The sequence below is a fragment of the Myodes glareolus genome, chromosome 10 (assembly GCF_982192425.1).
Source record: "Myodes glareolus chromosome 10, mMyoGla1.1, whole genome shotgun sequence".
NCBI lineage: Eukaryota > Metazoa > Chordata > Mammalia > Rodentia > Cricetidae > Myodes > Myodes glareolus.
The window spans coordinates 23,639,789-23,660,700 of record NC_142035.1 but is presented as its reverse complement, the minus strand read 5'-3'; the positions used below and the strand labels follow the sequence as shown (position 1 = coordinate 23,660,700).

General features: G+C 40.7%; 1 protein-coding gene across 1 annotated transcript in view; it reads left to right on the top strand.

Moving 5' to 3' along the window:
* Acss2 (acyl-CoA synthetase short chain family member 2) overlaps positions 1 to 20,912 on the top strand; it is a 42,113-nt gene that overhangs the window by 12,145 nt on the left and 9,056 nt on the right. Inside the window, exons 3-7 of the mRNA XM_048431556.3 lie at positions 16,235 to 16,326; positions 16,525 to 16,628; positions 16,849 to 16,921; positions 17,186 to 17,261; positions 17,418 to 17,532. Coding sequence (XP_048287513.3) covers positions 16,235 to 16,326; positions 16,525 to 16,628; positions 16,849 to 16,921; positions 17,186 to 17,261; positions 17,418 to 17,532 — 460 coding nt within the window. The remainder of the gene's footprint in view (positions 1 to 16,234; positions 16,327 to 16,524; positions 16,629 to 16,848; positions 16,922 to 17,185; positions 17,262 to 17,417; positions 17,533 to 20,912) is intronic.

The following is a 20,912-nucleotide window of genomic DNA, read 5'->3' as shown; positions in this document are numbered from 1 at the left end:
ATTTACATTCCTTCCTCCAGGCACCATGCTTCTACTTTCACCGCCTTTGCTTTTTTGACATTTGGTCATTTGTCTAGTCAGTAGTTTCTTAGAGGGCATAGGGCTGCTTTTAGAAGTGTCAACTACTGTTTGTAAAGCTGACGATGTTAGAGTGAAAGCTTAATAAAGTAGTGTCCTTTCCTTAACTGAGATATACTCACTCCTTAAATAATTCTCCACTGAATATGTGCAAAATATAGTCTACATATTAACTTAACTTGAGAACAAATTAGGGCGATACATAAGGGATCAGCAGAGAGGTACTTTTATAGTTCAGGAAGAGTTGCCAGTCGTGATAATGGTAGAAGTCAGGGAAATGGTCAGGTTTTATCTATTATGAAGGCAAAGTCAATAGACTTCACAGATGGGCTTGAGATATTATCTAAGAGGATGAAGTAAAAAAGTATCTCCATGGAGGGCCTGCAATATGGCTCAGCAGGTAGTGGTGCTTGCCACCAAGTCTGATTACCTGAGTTCGACGCCCAGAACCCACAACTTGTCTTCTGACTTCCATACATATGCTGTGGCATGTATACATTTACACATACACAATGAATAAATAAGTAAATATAAAAAATACATAGAAAAAGAATATCTCTGAGGAGCTAAACATGGTATCATATGTATAATCCCAGGACTCAGGAGGCTGAAGCACGAGTATGAGGATAAGCTACATAGAGCAACTGTGTTTCAATAAAAATAAACAACAAAAGACACATCTGTCTTATCAACAGGAAAAAATGAAATTTCCATTATTCTGTATGGATAAAATACTTGAGGGAGCCCGGGTGGTGGTGGCACACACCTTTAATCCCAGCATTCAGAGGCAGAAGCAGCCGGATCTCTGTGATATTGAGGCCAGCATGGTCTACAAGAACGAGTTCTAGGACAGGTTCCAAAGTTACAGAGAAACCCTGTCTCAGAGGGAGAAGCTCTGGGAAAAAGACCAGGACTTTTTGTTTCATACGCAAACACATAAATTGTAGTTGTGACAAGTGCTAGCAAGTCAGTGAAGGGTTCAAGTATGGATATGGCATGCCAGATTTATATTCTGAAAGAAAAGAAAACATTCTTTTAATCATTAGTATAGCTGGGTGGTGGTGGAGCACGCCTTTAATCCCAGCACTTGGGAGGCAGAGGCAAGTGGATCTCTGTGAGTTCGAGGCCAGCCTGGTCTACAAGATCTAGTTCCAGGACAGCTAGGGCTGCACAGAGAAATCCTGTCTCGAAAAAAACAAAACAATAACAGCAGCAAAAGATAAGAAGTCCAGTCTGAGGATTTGTAGGTAGAGACCCCTAGTTGTTTTGGAATCTTTAACAAATAATGACATCCTTCTTGAGGCTTACTTTTCTCACCTTTCAAAAGGGATAGCAAATCTTGTCCGTCTCAAAAGTTTATAAGGGAGCCAAGTCTGGTGGCACAGGCCGGCAATCTACTCAAGAGACGTAGGCAGTAGAATTAAGAGTTCAAGGCCTGCTGTGCTGTAGTTTCAGTCCAATCTGGGAGGCTTAACGAGATGTAATCTCAAAATAAAAAATAAGTAAGAAGGTTAGGACTTGAGCCCAGTGGTAGAGTGCTTTTATGTGGGCCCTAGGTTCAGTCACCAGTACCATCAACCAAACCAAACCAAACCAAACCAAAAGAACTGCCACAAGGATTAGCTGGAGTTAAGATGAATAAACATTATGACAATTAGAAAATATCAAATTTATAGAAAAGTTCCAAATACAATACAAATAACCTTTCCCTAAACAATTTGAGGATAAGATAAACAAGAACTTTTTTCTCTATAACTAATACAAATCCCAAAACAAGGAAATCAATATTCATATATTACTTGCCATCTAACCCTTGGACTCCATTGCCCCTTTGTGGAAGTTGTTTCAGTACTGTCCTTTATAGCAAGAGGGCTGAGCTAAATAGAATTAGCATATAACATACAATATTAAAGTATTATATATGGCTTCTATGTCTTTTTAGTTTCCTTTAGTCTAGAGTAGTTCTTTAGTCTTGACTATCATGGTTTTATAAGGCCATCTTTTCAGTCTTAAGAGCCAACAAAATGTAACCTACATACTAAACTAAATTTGTTGCTATTTATTGTATACCAGTGTATATTAAGTTAGAGACTCTTAAATAAGATATCTAGATTTAGTGAACATCTATTCATAAATACTGCTCTAGCACCAGGTTTTAAACTTTTTGATATTTATAGGTAAGTTTCAGATGCTACAGTAAATATTTAGGTGATAAGCAAGAGAAATCAGGTGTTTGTACTCATGGGGCTTACATGATTGTCAGCTGTGATCTTAAAAAAGAATGAATTGTTAGGATCAATGTGAAAAAGGAAACAAAGAAATATAAAAAAAGGAAATTATTTCAAGGGAGAGTGTGGAGATGTGGAGGGCATGTCTCCAGGAGCACATGACTCTACATGTCTCCCATGATTCTTGACAATACCCAGGACTGTCTTTCTTTTACATTAATTAACTAATTAGTTAATTAGTTAGTTTGTTTAGTGTGTGTGTGTGTGTGTGTGTGTGTGTGTGTGTGTGTGTGTGAAGGCCAAAGGACTATTTGTTGAAGGCAGTTCTTTTTTCCACCATGTGGGTTCTAAGAATTGAACTCAGGTTGGCAGGTGTGGCAGCAAGCACCCTTGCCCATTGAGCTCTCTCACCAGCCACCAAGAACTATTAAAGTTGGCATATGAGATCTTCCTTGCTTGCTGGGCTTGCTTGAGGCTGTGAGTCTTTCTGGAAATTGTGAAGCAGTTGAAAAGATCATGTTAAATGTACTTTTGGCCACAGTTCAAGTTCAAAGTAGATGGAAGTGTTCTTGACTTCCCACAGTGCTTTTAGAGGTTTTCAGGAGAGTGATTTCTCCATGCTCATTTGGTGCAGTGGAATATATAGTCTGGAATTCAAACCCTAGACCCTACTCACAGGTTTACATTTACTCCCCTGTGTGACCTTGGCAAGCCTCTTCCTCTGGACTTGTAACTTTAAATTGGGAATAGCAATATTTGTTCTACCTGCTGCTTAGGGTAGCTGTGAGGTTCAGGTTGAGGGTGACCTTTAAAGTGGCTTTACTCTGTGGTCATGTGAGGAGTGAGATGCACCTGTGTTGACTCACTTACCATGTGAGCAGGTATGGCATTACTTTTCTTTGATCTTTATATCGGCTAAGCTTTCCCTCTACCCCCTGTAAGCATGTATTTAATTTCTATACAGGTTTCATACTGTGGGTTCCATGAATGAACCCACAGATCCACTGCAGGAACTCAAACACATTTGTTACATCACTCCAGATTCTGCTTGTTTCCATCCTTCCTGTGTCTACATAGTTTCTTTGAAACTGATATAGAGAATTGAAAAGAGTCGACAAATTTAAGATACACTAGAGATTATCCTGTCTAACGCTAGCCTTTTCCCTCTTTCAACTCTCTTTTCCTATGTTATATTTCACAGAGGAAAAAAATAGAGTCTGAGTTTGTGTAAATTCATATACTGAATTAGGGGTAAACAGTAAATCTAGGTCTAGTGACTTCACATTCAGAACCGGGGGATCTTCCTTGTTCCATGCAAATAGAAGCACTTGAAAATCTTGTTAGAAGTCTAAGACTCCATCCCAGCCTATTATTTATTTTTATTTTATATGTACAGGTTTTTAGCCCGAATTGTATATATATGAACCTCATCTGTGCAATAGCTGTGGAGGGCAGAAGAGGGTGGGTTCAGATACCCTGGAACTAGACTCACAGATGGTTGTGAACAGCCATGTAAATGCTGGGAACAGAACCTGGGTCCTCAGGAAGAGCAGACAGTGCTCTTCACTGGTAAGCCATCTCCCTAGCCTTGCCAACCTATTTAATCAGAATCTCCAAGAAATAAAATTCCTGAATCTATTTTTATAAGCTTCTCAAATAGTTGTTATATATGAATAGAGTGCCCCTGAAAATTCTTTCAGCACTGAGGTTATAGATCACTTGAAAGCACATACCTAGGATATGTGAGGCAGAGGGTTCAACTACCTTCATTATAATGTGTAGGATAGAAAACTGGCATTTTTTAAAACACAGGAGAAAAGGTAATTGTGAAATAGAGTGGGAAAAGAAAATCCTCTCCAGATTTTCTAATAGATAAATGTTAGGAAAGATGACATACAGAAATTGAGGAACTCAGTTTTTAGTCTCTTAAAATTTCTTGGCTGTGCATTAGTGGCACCAAGGAGGCAGAAACAGGCAAATCTCTGTTTGAGTTCCTTCAACCAAACAGTTTTCAGGATTTAAACACATTGTTTTTCTTCCATGCCTTTCCTCCCTGGTTTTGTAAATATTTCCCTTTGGAAAATGCCATGTTATTTAGGAAGAAAATGTTTTGAATAGCTATTTAGAATATCATGCTGCAGTGTCCAGTGTGATGACTGTTAACCACATGTTATTTTATATTTAAAGTAAAATTAAATGAAAGAGAACTTAGTTTTTCCCTCACTATATCACATACAGTTCTATATGGCTAACGGCTACTATGTTGGACAGCAGTACTTTAGAATAATGTAATCTGTTTGGAAAGCCCAAGTCCTTCACTTATTAGTCCTGTGCCTTAGGGTGAGTAAAAGTGACAGATGTTAAAAGGCTCCGTTCTTCTTTAACCTTCTTGGTGATTTCTGTGTTCAGTTTTGTAGGTATGCCTCCCTCCACCTCTCTCTCAGCCTTTCTGCTGCAGTGAGAGCACAAGTGCCCACGGGGAACATTAGGTTGCTAATTTGTCAAATGATGTTGTTTCCACTTTCTACTCCCTTGGTGGAAGGAGAAAATGACCTGAGGCTATGCTTACATCAGAGTTCCTTACATTTGTGCAATACTTTATGGGTCATAGAACTCTTTCACGTTGTTTCTTCATTTTTATAGTTTCAAAGTATTCTTTTTCTGTTTTTCAAGACAGGGTTTCTCTGTATAACAGCCCTGGAACTGGAACTCACTTTATAGACTGGGCTGGTCACAAACTCAGAGATCCACCTGCCTCCTGAGTACTGGGAATAAAGGCATGTGCCACCACACCCAGCTCAAAGTATTCTTATTCTACCAGGCACGTAATGTTATGTATGTAATTCCCAGAGGTTGAGGCCAGCTTGGGTTAGTTTGAAACTTGGTTTCCAAAGACCAAAGTTTGGAGATGTAACTCAGTTCTTTTGCCTAACTCAGAACATTTGCCTAACATGTGCAAGGCCCTGAGTTTGATTACCAATACTACTCAAATAAAATAAAGTAAAAAACAATTTGGAAGACCATAAAGTTAATTTTAATAATCTTCATGGATATAAATTATATGGGGGAATTTGTAAAATGAGAAGTCCAAGACCATTGTGGTGGCACACACCTTGTAATCCCAGCATTCATTGGAGGATTACCAGGAGTTTGAGGCCAGGTGAGTTGCATAGCAAGATTCTGTCTCAAATACCAAGCTAACAAAAAATACCAATGCCACATTCTCTGGAGAAACATCTAGTGCAAATAGGACTGTGGTTTTCCTGGACAAACTGAACAATCCAGTAGTGTATGTTTAGGGAGGGTGTCTTAGAATCTGCATTATTAGCATTATTTGAGCATACTTTAAGAAAGGCTGATTTTGCTTGGTTCTTATGACAGAATTTGATTTTTAGTATCTCTGCAAATCTCAAATTCTATGTGTTACCCCCAGAGTTAGAAAGTTCTCAAAGGAGCACATCCTTTGAGATTCCTCTGACAGAAAGACTTTCTATATACCCAGCTATCTAAAGAGACTTAACTACTCCACTTACAGTTACATAGTGCTAACCTGCTTCATCCCCATAATAATCTTTCAGAATTATTAGTTCATCCAGAAAAGGTTGTTTAAGTATCTACTATAAAAAGGTTCTGTGCAAGACACTGGGGATTTAGCAGTGAACAAGACCAGCTTGGCCTCTGCCTTCAGGAGTTAGGGGAAACAGGCAATTTTCTTTCATTGATTTGTTATTAGTTTTGGTGTGTGTGTTTCACATGTGTGCAGGTGTGCAAGGAGGCAAGAAGTTGTCATTGGGTGTCTTTTTCTCTGTTACTATCTTATTTTTTGAGACAGGCTCACACACTGAAGCTGGAGCTCACCAATCCAGTAAAACCAGCCAGCCTACAAGGTACAGAGATCTGCATCTCTTTGACTCTCCAGCATGGGTACTTCAGGCACATGCTGCTACACCCAGCATTATTGGGGGCTGGGGATCCCCGCACAGATTCTCATGCTGTGCAATAAGCACTTTACTGACTAAGCCAGCTCCCTGGCCCTAAAACAGCCAATTTAAAAAGTAAATCACAGAAGTATAGCTTGAGAAAAACACAAAGAAAATAGGTAGAAGATGATGATAAAAAATAAGAAGGGATGGTGCTCTTAGGGTGAGAAGAGGAAATCTCAGTAGGTAGCTGACATTAAACTGAGGTCTGAAGCATAAGCTAGAACAATCCAAAGAATTGCAGGAAGATAGTGAGTGAACATGGGGTGCTCTGCTTATCAGAAACTGGTGTCTTTGGGGCCTTAGGAAGCAGACTAGGAGAATGGCACAAGATGAGGTAGAGGAAGATGCAAGGTTTAGGACTTTGGTTTTTCCTCGTTATGTAATGGAATCAATTGATGAGTTTTAGGTAGGAGGCTCGGTGGTCTGATTTATGTTTTTAATTGGGCATTCTGAATGATATATAGATAAAAGGGGCAAGAGTAAGATGGGAGACTGTTTGGAGGCCATTATGGTCATCCAAGCAACAAATGAAAGTGGGTGTAACTAGGTGAAGGCAACAGAGATAAATTATCTCAAAATGGCTAAGGCATCCCTCAATAGCTTCTTTCCCCCAAGATTAACATCTGGCTAGCACTCCTCTCATAACAGGTTGGAGGATCTTAGTGCATGCTGGGCAGGTACCCAGCCTGCCTCTCACCTTTCTCCCAGTCCTTTGGCTCTATTTCAGTCTTTACTTGTGGTTGCAAGGAATTAAAATCTCCAATCTGACACCTTTCTTCTGATAGAAAGAAAGGGTCTCTAGTCTTCTCTGTTGTTAATCACTTAACTGTCTTCTGATGATTTGACTATGACCTTGAGTACCCTATTGTGCTGGCCTTAGTTGGATGAGGCAGAGAAAGAACATGACCCTTGCCCTCTGGGTGCAGTAGGAAAAATAAGACCCATATAAATGCAGTACAAGTTTGTGTGTGTCAGGGAATCACAGGAAAATGAAGTGAAAGACACTGGAAGGGTGAAAGACTTTTCACTTTGGGGGGGGGGTAGGTGGGAGAAAGAGAAACTATGAATGATCTCATGGAGATGCTATTCATTTTGAAGGATAAGAGTGTTCTTCTATGGGATAGTCAAGGGTAGCCTCACTGAAAAGGCAATGTTTCCTGTAATTCCAGCACTTGGGAGACTGAGGCAGGAGGACTGCTGCGTGTTTGAGGCCAGCCCAGGCTACATAGTGGTTCCACCCCAGCTTGGGCTACAAAGTGATGCCCAGTCTAAAAATAAATAAAACAAGCCAACGTTTCATCAGTGACTTGAAGAGAAAGAGCAAGCCATGTGGGCATCTTGAGGAACAGTGCTACAAGTGGAGGATGAGGATTCTGGGGATAAGTGTGTTTGCCAAGCACTAAGGCAGTCAAGTGTTTGGAGCAGAAGGGAACAGGAGAGGAAGCCAGAACAAGAACATGTGAGTACAAAAAGGGACTAGATAATGTAAGAATTAATAGACTATTGGGAGTACATGGACTCTGACTAAAAACTGCATGAGAACCAACCTGAGTGTTTTGAGCAAAAAGAATAACATCCTTGAATTACCTAGTGGTGATTTTGACAGGGACAATAGAAATAATTGTGAAAACACACATATACATATGTACATATTTTAAATTTTATTATTTACGTGTTTGTATGTGTAGCTGTGCATGTGCCCAAAGAGGACAGAGAGGTGTTGGCTCCCCGAAGTTGAAGTTCCAGGCAGTTGCGAGTCACTTGATATGGGTGCTGGGAATCAAACTCAGGTCCTTTGCAAAAACAATATGTGCTCTTAACCGCTGAGCCATTTCTCCAGTCCCTAAATGTATTTTAAATTAACAGTGGACTAAAGTAAAGTTGGAGGGTATATAAAAGGGCTAGTTTAAAAAGACTCTCTGCAGAAGAAGGACTGTTTATCCTGTGTTCTCCCACTAAATATGGCAGGGAGTAAGGTTTATGGCAAAGGTCCATCAGTAATCTGTTAAATCTCTCATTAATAGTTCTGTTTTGCTTATGAGTTTCTAAACTTTTGAAAATTAGCTATCAGTTTTAAGAGTTTTGACAAAAATATATTCCAGACTTTAAAAAACTGACAACATTGAGCCCCATTGAATGAAATTTAACAGGAGCTAAGTTTAGGTACTGGATGCCTCCTTTAGCCAAAGCATGTAGTGTGTTTTCTAGTTGATTCCTCTGTTGTTGCCCCTAAATTGAGGCCAAATATCATTTACATATATTGTTGCTCTCATATAGAAAAGCTAAGAGGAAGGAAAACAATTTTCTATCTCTGTCAAGTTTTAGTCATGTGATCTACTTCACTCACTCACCTGCACATGCTCAGTTTTTTCCCATTGTGCTGAGAATTGAACCTGAACCTTGCACGTGCTTGAAAAATGCTCTGCTGCTGAGCTGCACCTCAAGCCCTGTCCCTCTTATTTTTTGATCTTACAATTTCCCCTGTGGAAGAAAGAGGACTGAACTCTGAGTCCTTGTACTTGATCTTCTGCCAACCAACCTTTGATCCCAATCATAGCCAACAGTCTCTTTGAATCTCAAAGTTACACCAAATTAATTGTTCTGTTAAAAGTTCAGGGATCCTGGTGGGCTTTGGATCTTGAAAAGGCCAAGTTTTGTTCCCTTCCCCCTTCTAAGCAGCCAGGGTCCCCAGCCTGGTGTCTGTGACAGAGAAAGAAGACACTGGAATGAGTAATGCACCTATATCAATAATGTATGGCTTGCGCACAGAGCCAGAGAGCTCTGCATATGTGAGCTGTGCACATCTGTTCCCATTCATCATCCATATACCAAACTTGTTTTCAGTGCTAGAGATATAGCAGTGGACAAGACAGGCCAGGTCTCTGCTACAATGGGGCCTACATTCCTGTAAAGGACATGAATAATAACAAGCAGGTAAAATAAATGAGATTATTTCAAATAATGGAAAGTTTTATAAAAAATAAAAGCAGAATGATTTGATGAAAAGTTTCTAAAAGGCAAGCTGTGCATGTAGGTGGGTATGTAAATGTACTTTCAGGCAGACTCATGTTTGAATTCTGGGTATATATATTTGTGCTTATTTGTGTTTGTGTGTGTAGCTCAGCTTTTGTGAGTAGACTGTTCCTATATTAGTATATATGACTTTATTCAAGTGTATATACAGAGGACCATGTTGTATAAGTGTATATACGGGGTACACATTGGGGATGCACGCATGAAGACACACGTATCAGCATTCAGGTGCAGCTGGAGATGTTTTGAAGTTTCTGTAGCATTTGTCAGTGGGCAGCTTTTCTGCTTGTGGCATTCAGGGACATTTGCCAGCTTCCTCTCTCCTTGGCTGTCCCGTTTTAGTAAGCTTGCTATGCTTGGCTTCTCTCAGCCCTAGGAGGGTTAAAGCCAAGGAGAAGATAGTAACTGACTCATCAAGCCAGAAGCTGGAAAGAAGCTGATAATTTCTGTGTGACTTTTCTCAGTAAGAAAAGGCCTGAGATCCTTGCCAATCCAGTTCCTTCCACTGTGAGAAAATAGTCCTGACTTGAAATCAGAAGACCTGAGGATCTATTCTTGGTTCTGTCACTTATTATTGTGTGACCTTGGCTGGCTAGTTCTCTCTAGGTGTCAGTTTCCTGCTTCAGAAATACTCTGGATAGTAAAGAAGGGGAGGGAGCACAGATGGCTTGTTGAAGGGTGCTATATAGTATTGCATCTGGAAAAGGAGAGCAAACGCAATGGCATGGTAGAAAGTGTGGAAGAGACTGGGTAGATGGTTCACTACCAAACCTGATGACCTGTACCTGGTGAAGGGTGGAACCAGCTGCTCCTGATTGTCCTCCACATATGCCATAGGATGTACCCTTCCAAACAAACAAGCAAAGAACATAAAATGGAATTTTAAATGTGGAGGTAGACATGAACTTTGTGGATCAGGAAGCCAGAAAGGATACACTTAGAATAAAATTTAAACTTACCTCTCCTACAAGGGCCTATCGGATTCGACTGATGCCAAGCTCTTGTTCTCATCTACTCCCTTGTTCGCTACATTCCAATCACATTGAGTTCCTTTCTGCTCTTTGAACAGGCCTCAATACCTTCCCATGTGATGCTTTTTCTGCCCAGAATATTCTTTCCAAGAACTTCCATGGTTACCTATTTCTTATTGAGGTCTTTGCTGACAGCACTTCCCCATGCTTTCCCCGACACTCTTATCTGAAGTGGTTATCTCCTAATAGTTATCAATACGTAAAATGGACATGTCTTTGGCCCCAAAATTGCATTTCTAGTAATTCATACTATGGACATATTTGCAAATGACATATGAATAAATATGGTCATTGAATTATTACTTCTTAAATTAATTATAACATACAAATAGTAGATAAAGAGAATATAACCACTCTTGATAGAGAATGGTACCAAGGCCATTTAAATTTATATTTAAATTTGTAAAAAGCAAGCTGATTGAGTTATACATGTAATATTTGTTTAGTTTATTGCTTGTGTATAGTAACTAAAGGCTAAAACTGTACCTCAGTGGAAGGACACTTGCCTGACATGCCTGAGGCTCTGGTTTACATCTCTGCTACCACACACACACACACACACACGCATGCAACAGTACACAACTGCTTGGGTATGGTGGTATATGCCTATAGTAGGAGCCCTCAGGAAACTCAGACAGGAAGATTATGTTCTTGAGGTGAGCCTGGGCTACATAGCTATACCCAATCTCAAAAAGAACCAATAGCATTTTAGTTATATATACTATATATAGCATGTAGAAAATTAGAATATGTAAGAATACACATACATAGACAGCTTTGTCTAACAAGTGTGTTCCCTGAGAACAGCACCTTTCCCTAGACCTTACTACCCCATGCTGGGCTAGACTGTACGGAGTTTATCCCTTAAAAAATATCTAATATTCTAAGTTCAGTTGTAAATTTCTGCCTCCATTGGTATCCTAAGGATCTTATGAATGATGCTAAAAACATAGACTTCTTTCAAAGTCACTATTTTGATCACCTACATCAATCCTTTGTGCTACTAAGAGTGGCCTTGTCTGCAAATTGTCTCTAGGAAGTTACTCAAAATCTCAGTAACTGTGGTTGTCAGCAGACGGAGTGACTGGGAGATATGATTAAGAGGGACACCTGTCGATACATATCTTTGTATGCAGCATCACTTACATTACTTAGTAAAATTAGTGAAACAGCAGTAGAGGGAAGTAAGAAAAACATTCTTATATGTAAATTTTCACATGCAGTCACAGCGCTTTCTTTGTATGTGTTTGTTGTTGTTTAAACAGGGTCTCACTTTTTTAGCCCAACCTGGTCTGGAACTCACTGTGTAGGCTGACTTCAAACTTTTGGTAATCTTTCTAACCCTGCCTCAGCCTTCTGAGTTCTAGGATTACAGGAACATGCCACCATACCCGGCTAAAATAGTGTATTTTTGAAAAGTATTTTCCTCAGTCACTCAGTTTTGAATCACTGTTTTTAAATTTATTCATAATGCTTATCATAACTTAAAATTATCTTGGTTTAATTGTTGCTTATATATTACCTACACTATCATTAGTATATAAGCTCTGTGATGTCAGGTGTCTTGGACATCAGTGTCTTGTTCTACACATGCATATAGCATGTAAAATTGTTAAATAAGCAAAAAAAAATTGCTAAAAGATACCAGGCCAGACTTAGGGAGTCAAGAGATAGAAATTATGCTATAGAATGTGGGTGACATTTTCATTGCTGTTGTTATTGAGTTGAAAATTATGTACTCGCCTTTAATCCCAGTACTTGAGAGGCAGAGGCAGGTGGATCTCTGTGAGTTCAATGCCAACCTGGTCTACATAGCGAGTTCTAGGCCAGCCAAGACTATGTAGTGAGACCCCATTTCAAAAATAATAAAAAATATTTTATTCATTATTTTCTTTATGTATTTCTGTATTCATAGGTAAGGTCTCCCTTAGCCCAGGTCGGCCTGAAACCTACTCTGTAGCAAAGGATGATCTTGAACTTTCATGCCTCTACCTCTTGAGTATTAGGATTATAAGCATGTGCTGCTGTGCCCATGTTATACTATGCTGGAGATTGAACCCAGGGCTTCATGCATGTTAGGCAAGCATGCTACCGACTGACTATAATTTTCTGGCCCCTAAAATGTTTTATTTTTAAAGATGTTACCTCTGGAATTAAAAATAAGTGCAATCATTTTGGAAATTCTTTTATTTTTTATAAAAAAAAGTAATTAAAAAAATTTTGGCTAGAGGGTTTTTAGCAAGATGGTTTATCACGTAAATGTGCCTGTCGCTAAGCTTGATAACCTGAGTTTGACCCCAGAATCCACACGGCGTAGAGAGAGATCTGATTAACAATCTTTATCCAGCCATCAAAAAAATAAAGGCTTATAAAAACCGACCATGTTCAGTGAAATCAAGGTGATTAAAAATATTCTATCATAGGATTATCTTATCTAAGAAAAAGAAAGATTGGAAAAACAGCACTTGAGCCAGGTGTGGAGATTTATAGCTATAATCCCATTGCTTTGGAGTCAGAGGCAGACAGAACTGGATGTTTGAAGCCAGCATGGTCTGCTTAGACAGACCCTGCCCCAAAAGACAAATGAAGGGAAGAGGGAGGGAGGGGAGGAGGGAAAAGAAAAGAGTCAGTGAGATAGCCAAGTGGCTAAAAGTGTTAGCAGTGCTAGCCTGAAGACCTGGGTTCAATCCCTGGTCCCACATAAAATGCCAGATGTGGTAGTGGACATCTGTAAGCCCAGAACTCCTTCAGCGAGATAGGAGGCAGAGACAGGAGAATTGCCTGGAAGCTCCTGAACCCGCTAACCTAGAGTACAAGGCACAGCAGAAACCAAAGATTCAGCTTCAAAAAGTGAAAGGAGAGAGCCAACCCTGGGCTCTGCACCATGGCCTGTGCACCCACCCACACGCAAGTAAATACGTAAATATTTTTAAAAATAGAAGAAAAAACAGTGATGAAAAGCAGGACAAAAGCTCTTTTTGTCCTCTTGGTGCATGTAGAAGCCTGCTGGAAACAGGATTTCTTCTTCCTTCTTCCTTCTTCATCCTCCTCCTTTTTTTGTTTTTTGTTTTTTGATTTTTGTTTTTTGTTTGTTTTTTTCAAGACAAAGTTTCTCTGTGTAGCCCTGGCTGTCTTGGAACTGACTCTCTCTCTCTCTCTCTCTCTCTCTCTCTCTCTCTCTCTCTCTCTCTCTCTGTAGATAAGAGTGGCCTTTGAACTCATAGATCCACCTACCTCTGCCTCCCAAGTATTAGGATTAAAGGTGTCCACCACCACTCCATCATATGAAAATAGGGCTTCTAAAAGGCAAACATGTCTGGAAGGCTATGGGACTGTTTTTGCTAGCTGTAATTAAGGTATCTAGAACCAAAGAGCACACACAGCTCTCTTAAAATCAGAGATATTTATGCATGAGATGAAACTGAATTCTATCTAGGCAAGATTGTTCTGATGTGCATAAACCAAAACACACCAGAGTGATTCCTGGAGGTAACTGAATAAAACCAGAGTAATTTGTGCCAAATTCTGAAGCAACCTTCTTATAAAGGCCACTGGACACAGACTCTGTGTGATGCTGTACCTCTCACAGATGTAAATAAATAAAAATGAGTTTATGCTTTTGTTTAAAAAGAATAATCAAACTATATTCATAAGGCCTTATGGGTAGCGCATGATTATTCATGAATTTAACATATTGAGCCTTCATCTCCTGAGTCAAGAGGTATGTGCCACCATACCCGGCTTCATTTGTCGTCTTTTTTTTTAAGTGACTATCTTTGTTCCCCACTGCCCTAGCCTCCACCCCCCATTTCCAGATGCTTGACTAGGTAGTACCTCTCATATGCCAGCCAAGTGTTGTAATATGGAGTCATATCCTTAAGTCCAAAGATAGTGATTTTCAAATTTTAAATACATGTCATAATTACCTAATATTTCTCTGTACTAGCTGTAATGAAGAACCTGATTTATAGTGCTATGCTTTAGTGGGTAGCTTCACATCCACGCTTATGCACATGACCCTAGTTAAACTCAGTGGGTCACGAAACAAAATAAAATGGCATCATACAAGTGGAAGGAAATTCATAGAGAAGGAAGGTGCTGATAGTTTGGAGAGGGCTGAGTGTGGTCAGAATGTGTTTGTACCTGGATCAAATTGTCAAAGAACAATCTCTCTGTGTATGTGTGTGCTTAAAGCAGATTCCAGGGCTGGTGACAGGGCTCAGTGGTTAAGAGCACAAGTTTCCACAGAAACTGGGTTCAATTCCCAGTACTCATATGGCAGCTCACAATCCTCTACAACCCCATTCCCAGGGGATTCAATGTCCTCTTCTGACCCCTGAGGGCATCAGGCACTCACATAGTTTACATACATACATGCAGGCAAAATACTCATACACATAATTATCTTAAAAATTATTTTAAAGTGGATTCTAAACTGAGTGAAGGTGCTTGCTTCCAGGCCTGATCTGCTGAGTTCAATACCCTGTACTCACATGGTGAGAGAACTCATTCTCACAAGCTAGCCTCTGACCTCCACATATGTGTGTGTGTATGAATACACAAATAAGTGCAGAAAATTTTTAGAAGTAAAATATTATTTTATTGGATTTTATATTCTGATTCAGTAGATCTGACTTGAAGTCAAGGAATCTAGATTCAAACAAATTCCTTAGGTAACTGGGGCACAAGCAATTCTATTCTAAATAACAATATATTTATATTCCCCACTCATTTTTTTCTTATAGTAGCCCGATCGGGCCTCAAGTTTGTGATCCCACTTTAGCCTACCTAGTGCTGGGACTCCAGGCTTACATCACCATCCCTAGATGCCATAGCAGTCTCTTCATGCCTTTTCTGAGAAAGGTCTCATGTAGCCTACACTGACCTCCAGCACTCTAAGTGGCCAGAGGTGACTTTGAAACCTTGATCCTTCTGCCTTTACCTCCCAAATGCAAGGATTGCAGATGACTGGAATTTTTTTTTATTTTCTTGTTTGTTTTAGACAGGGACTCATACTGTAGCTGTGACTGGCCTGGAACTTACTGTGAAACCCAGGTTGGCCCTGAATTTGAGACAGTTCAACTTGGGAACTTCCTACCTTAGTCTTCTGGATAGTGATATTACAGATGTGGGTCACTACACTGGGCTTTAATTCAGTCTTGATACTTTATAAAAGTCATATATTGCTGGATCTGATGGCACACATCTTTAATCCCAGTACTCGGGAGGCAGAGACAGGCAGTGAGTTCTAGGCTAGCTTGGTCTATATAGTGAGTTCTGGGTATAAGACCGTGTCTCAACAATAGCGACAACAATTGCAAGGCACATCTGTTATGTCATTTCTCTTTAATACAACCCTAGGATAAAAGAGAAGGGCTCACCACTCCAGTTTGCCAACATAAAAAGACTCAGAGGTAGACAGCACTTTCCAATCTCATAAAACATGCATACAAAGTATCTTGAGAGGTCAAAGTGTCTGTCTAGTCAGTTCAAGATATGGTATCAGGGAACTGAAGAGATGGCTCGGCAGTTAAGAGCATTGGCTGCTTTTCTAGAGGATCTGGGTTTGATTTCTGGCATCCACATGGTGGCTCATAACAATTTGTAACTCCAGTTCCAGGAGATCCAATGCTTTCTTCTGGCCTCTGGTGCAACAGACTTGCAGGTGGTACCCAGACATTCATTCAGAAAAAAACACTCATACATATAAAAATTTTAAATTAGCTAATTAAAATTTTTTAGAAAGATGGAGCAGAAGATTCACTCACAGGAGAGTGCCAGGCATTGAGATGAGCAGATGCAATTTTGTGACTGATCCTATCTTGTTTATAAGAAAACAGAGCTGTGTTCCTAATTACTAATTCTTTCTGGTGTATCTCAGGGAGGGCAATGAGCCAGGGGAGACCACCAAGATCACATATCGTGAACTGCTGGCCCAAGTGTGTCAGTTCAGCAATGTTCTCCGTAAGCAGGGTGAGTATGGGGTGCAAGAGAGGAACTAGAGAACCTTAACCCTGAGCCCTCTGAGGAGCTGGAGAGAAAGGGGACAAGAAATGTGGGAATCTGGTAACAGGACCAGAAAAGTTAGCTGGGAGAGGCCGTCTGAGTGGGAGGGGGCAAAGATAGCAAAACTGGTCCATAGCCCCTGTCCTGTGTCTTTCTTTCCTGTAGGCATTCAGAAGGGTGACCGAGTGGCCATCTACATGCCTATGATCCTGGAACTCGTGGTGGCTATGCTGGCATGTGCTCGCCTTGGAGCTCTGCACTCCATTGTGGTAGGAGCTGGGGCTGGTGACAGGAACCAAGGGTGAGGGACAGGGTTCTGGAGAAGGAAATTGGAACTGGATGGTGAGGGATCATAAGTATAGGTCCAAACTAGATATTCAATATCTTCTGGTACCCCATTTTGGAGATGCTGAATTTTACCACTACCCCTCCCCTCTATTGCTCAATCCCCAGCCCTCGCCTACCCCTCAGGTTTTTCTCCTTCCCTAGTTTGCAGGTTTCTCTGCAGAGTCTCTGTGTGAAAGGATCCTGGATTCCAGATGCAGCCTTCTCATTACCACAGGTGACTAATTCCTCCCCCTCTAGATCCTCCAATACCTCAAGTTGGTCTCCATTTTGTCTGCTTGTTGATTGGGGCTACTTGGGATGGAGGGTAGGGATTGCTTGCCTGCCTTCTCCTCATCCTACCTCGGCCAACTCTTTGTCAGCCCTAATCATCTGGAAGAACCAGAATCAAGAGGCTTATTCAGGAAGGGCCCTGTGGACATTATGCCCACTGGGGAGCATGGTGTGTACTAAGGCCTGGAATGTTTATTGCTCCCCAAAGATGCCTTCTACAGGGGGGAAAAGCTTGTGAACCTGAAGGAGCTGGCTGATGAGTCCTTGGAGAAATGCCGAGAGAAGTAAGTGTGCTGACCTAATGGCTACTAACTTGGGTCAACAGGACCTTTCTCCATTGCCAGCTTCCCTTTGCTGTATACTCCTAGAGGGGCATGGGGACATCTTGCCAGCTTCTTTTAGCCAACCGGACCAATACTTGAGTCTTTTCTTTTCTCTAGGGGTTTCCCAGTGAAATGTTGCATTGTGGTCAAACATCTGGGGCGGGAAGAGCTGGGCACGAATGACTCCCCTACCCGATCTCCCCCGGTTAAGAGGCTGTGTCCAGATGTCCAGGTGAGTCTGACTCCACTGTACTCTCCTTTGGGCTCTAATCCCCTCTCTCTTCCTACCCAAGGATTTCCTATTTTTTCCCCTTGGCTTCTTCATCATAATACTGAGATCTGGGAACAATTCCAGGAAAGCTTCCTCTAATAGATCTGGCTGACAGCAAGGGTATGACCTTGAACATGGGTAGAGAAGGAGCCTAGCATGAGAAACTGTGAAGGTTGATAGGCAGAGGGGACCCTTAGAGCTTGGGCTTGGGCTTGGGTTGGAAATGTGCTGACTTGGGTGACTATACACACCCATTTTGATTGGACTGAGACTTGAATGAGCTGCATTTGTGGTTTTGGTGATCCATTACTTCTGATGAAAGCTGTAGGAAAGTTCCATTGACAACCTACAGTTTGGAGGGGCATAGGTATGTAAATTCTGTGGTCCAAAAAGGAAAGAGGATTATTTAGATTCTTTGATTTGAAGTATCCTGAGCAGTGTTGGGACCAGAGAGGCTAGTGTGGGACTAGGGAGATTGGGGCGCCCAATCAATATTAGAAATTCTGTACATAATAGGGGTTAGGAAAATGAGGCTGAGGGGCTAGTGAGAGGGCAGGCTGGGAGAAAGAAGGCCTCTAGGGGTTTAGGGAACACTGACCCTTCCCTCTCTCACCTCTATCTTTGGACCCTGCTCATCAGCCTTTCCATTCCATGGGCTCTTAACAGGGTAAGCTGAAAGAGAAATCCAAGTGCATCCGACCCCAGGTATCCACCTCTTCACTGCTCTTGATCACTGCTTCCCTGTGTGCTTGTCTGTCTGTCTATCTGCTTTCTGTCTGTTTGCTCCAGTGAGGTTACTGACAGAGCTAAGTCTGTTCCCTTTGTTCCTTGGCTCCTTGACATCCGTGTTATTTGGAAGGATTAGAAAAGCAAATGTCTGTTTCTGCCTCTGTTGACTCACATATAACAAGGATATCAAAGTTAGCAGCAGACATCACAGCTCACTCCTGCTGCATAGATCCTTTGGGGGAGGGGACTAGGTAACCTGTCAGAAAGCATGTGCTGTGCCTTTAACTGGGAGGAGGGTGAAGCCAGGAAAGATAGGAAGCATATGGAGGAGGTCCAAACTCTGATCTTGAGATTTTGTCATCAAGTTGGGAAGTTAGGCCTATATTGTGAAAGGAAAAAGAAGTTTTCTATGGTACAGCAGAGAAGAAATTCCTAAATATATTCATATGCAACTTGGAATTTATAAACCGTACATAACTCTGACATAATTAAGTACTAAGTTCAACAAAAGTCACGCTGTAGGTGGTACTCAAAGCAAGTTAGTGTGGAGCAATGTCTTATGGTCCAGAGAGAGCAATATTTGGTTGTATGACTTCAAATAAGTCATGTCTCCTTTCTGTACTTCATTTTAAAAAAATCAGTAATAAAGACATGATATATGATTAAACAAAAATGATTTCCTCCCTAAAACAAAATATAAAGGCCACTGTTCCTGTGAGCTTCACCATCTTCACAGGTCACTTTGAACCTTCCATGGCTGACTTCTTGTGCTGATGGGACATGAACCCTTACCTGACTCTCATGAATATTTTAACACAGACCAAATTTCTGGGAAACTGTTTTCCTTATGAAATATAATCAGCACTGGGTTTGGGAACGCACGCCTTTTATTCCTACACTGGGGAGGCAGAGTCAAGGATCCCTGTGAGTTCAAGACCAGTCTGATCTATATAGTGATTTCCAGGCCAACCAGGGCTGCACAGTGAGACCCTGCTCCAAGTAAAAAGGAAGGAAGGAAACAAAAACTAAATGAAACTTCTTTTGAAAAAGGTAACTCATTTGGTGGTTTGGAATCTCCAAAGCCAGACTGCCTGGGTTCAAATCCTACCTACCTTACCTGCTCCAATGTAAGCCTGGGTAATTTAAGCTTTCTTGCTCCAGTTTCTCTCCATATAAGGTAAAGACAGTAACTGTACTTATAAGATTTTATCTATATATATGGTATTCAGCATGTAGTAACTACTCAAAATATATTAGGTGTTGTCACTGCCTTTAAAAACATCAGATAGACTGGTGATTTCTAGAAAGAAGACTGGGAAAAACAAACAAACACATAAATATATAAAAATTGCTTGTAATTCAGTCTCAAGCAGCAAACTACTGGGTTTTTGTTTTTTAGAGATGAAAGTAAAATCAATTACAAAAACAAAAAAATAAAGTAAAACAAAATAAAAAACAATCAAGCAAGCAAACAAAATGCAATTAGTCTCACAATGTTTGGGTGTGTTTGTGTGAGACTCGCAACAAAAGCTGCAGAAACCGTGGCAGGGTCCAGACTCCTGCCCTGTGCATCTCCAATGCAGGGCCTGCTCCAGTTTGCGGGTGTCCTTCTCAGCTGCACCACCTACGTATTTCATAGTCCCCGACGACCTGGTAGCCTTTGAGACTGTTCTGGCCCAAGAACAAGGGCCAGCTCCTCAGTTTTTATTTTAGAAAACACAGCCCTTTCCTCTTTCAAGGCCATGGGCCCCATAGGTACGCACGAAATCCACAAGCAATGTTTGCTTCACTAACAGCTCCTCTCCTTCCTGGTCTCACTGTCAGCTCCACAGCTGGAGCACCACACCTACCCCACTCCTCCCTACACACAAACACTTATAAAGGAAACAGGGTTTTAAGATTGTAAAAGTTCTCTCATTGCCAAACCACAGTGTAACTGTGTCTTATCGTGACAATTCAACGTACTATACAGCATCTATAAGGAATATTGACACAGCTCCACTCAAAAGCAGAATGCCCTCAGCTCAAGTAATAATTTAACAGGAAGAAAGTAGTCATGTGATAATGTATACTCATACTGTATGTAAACTCATACAGATCTTCCACTAAAAGATCAAGGTACTTTATTTATGTTTTCTTGCTGGGACAGCTTGTCTGTTTTCCTCCCCGCAACCCTTAAGACAGGGTTTCACTTTATAGCCACAACTGACCTGAAACTCCCCATGCAGACCAGGCTAGCCTTGAATTCAACATGCCTCTGCTTCCTGAGTGCTAAGATTAAAGGCATATGCCACCCTATCCAGCCTCTTATTTTTAATGACACCCTCACTTAGAACATTTTTATAACACTCATATTCTTTTGAGTAAAAGGCAGGTAATACAGAAAAACAGGAGTGGTTAAAGAGTCATTTTCTAGTTTATCAAGGTACATATCTAACACTGTGTTTTTTAAAAAAATATTTACATAACAAATTAACATATGTCTTTGTATTAGAGGAAGGAATTCATTTAACATTGCTATATCTACCAGTTAATTAGGGCCATTGAACATTCAAGAATTATCTAATGGAAGCAGATGTAATGACATATACTTGTCATATGGAAGCTGAGAC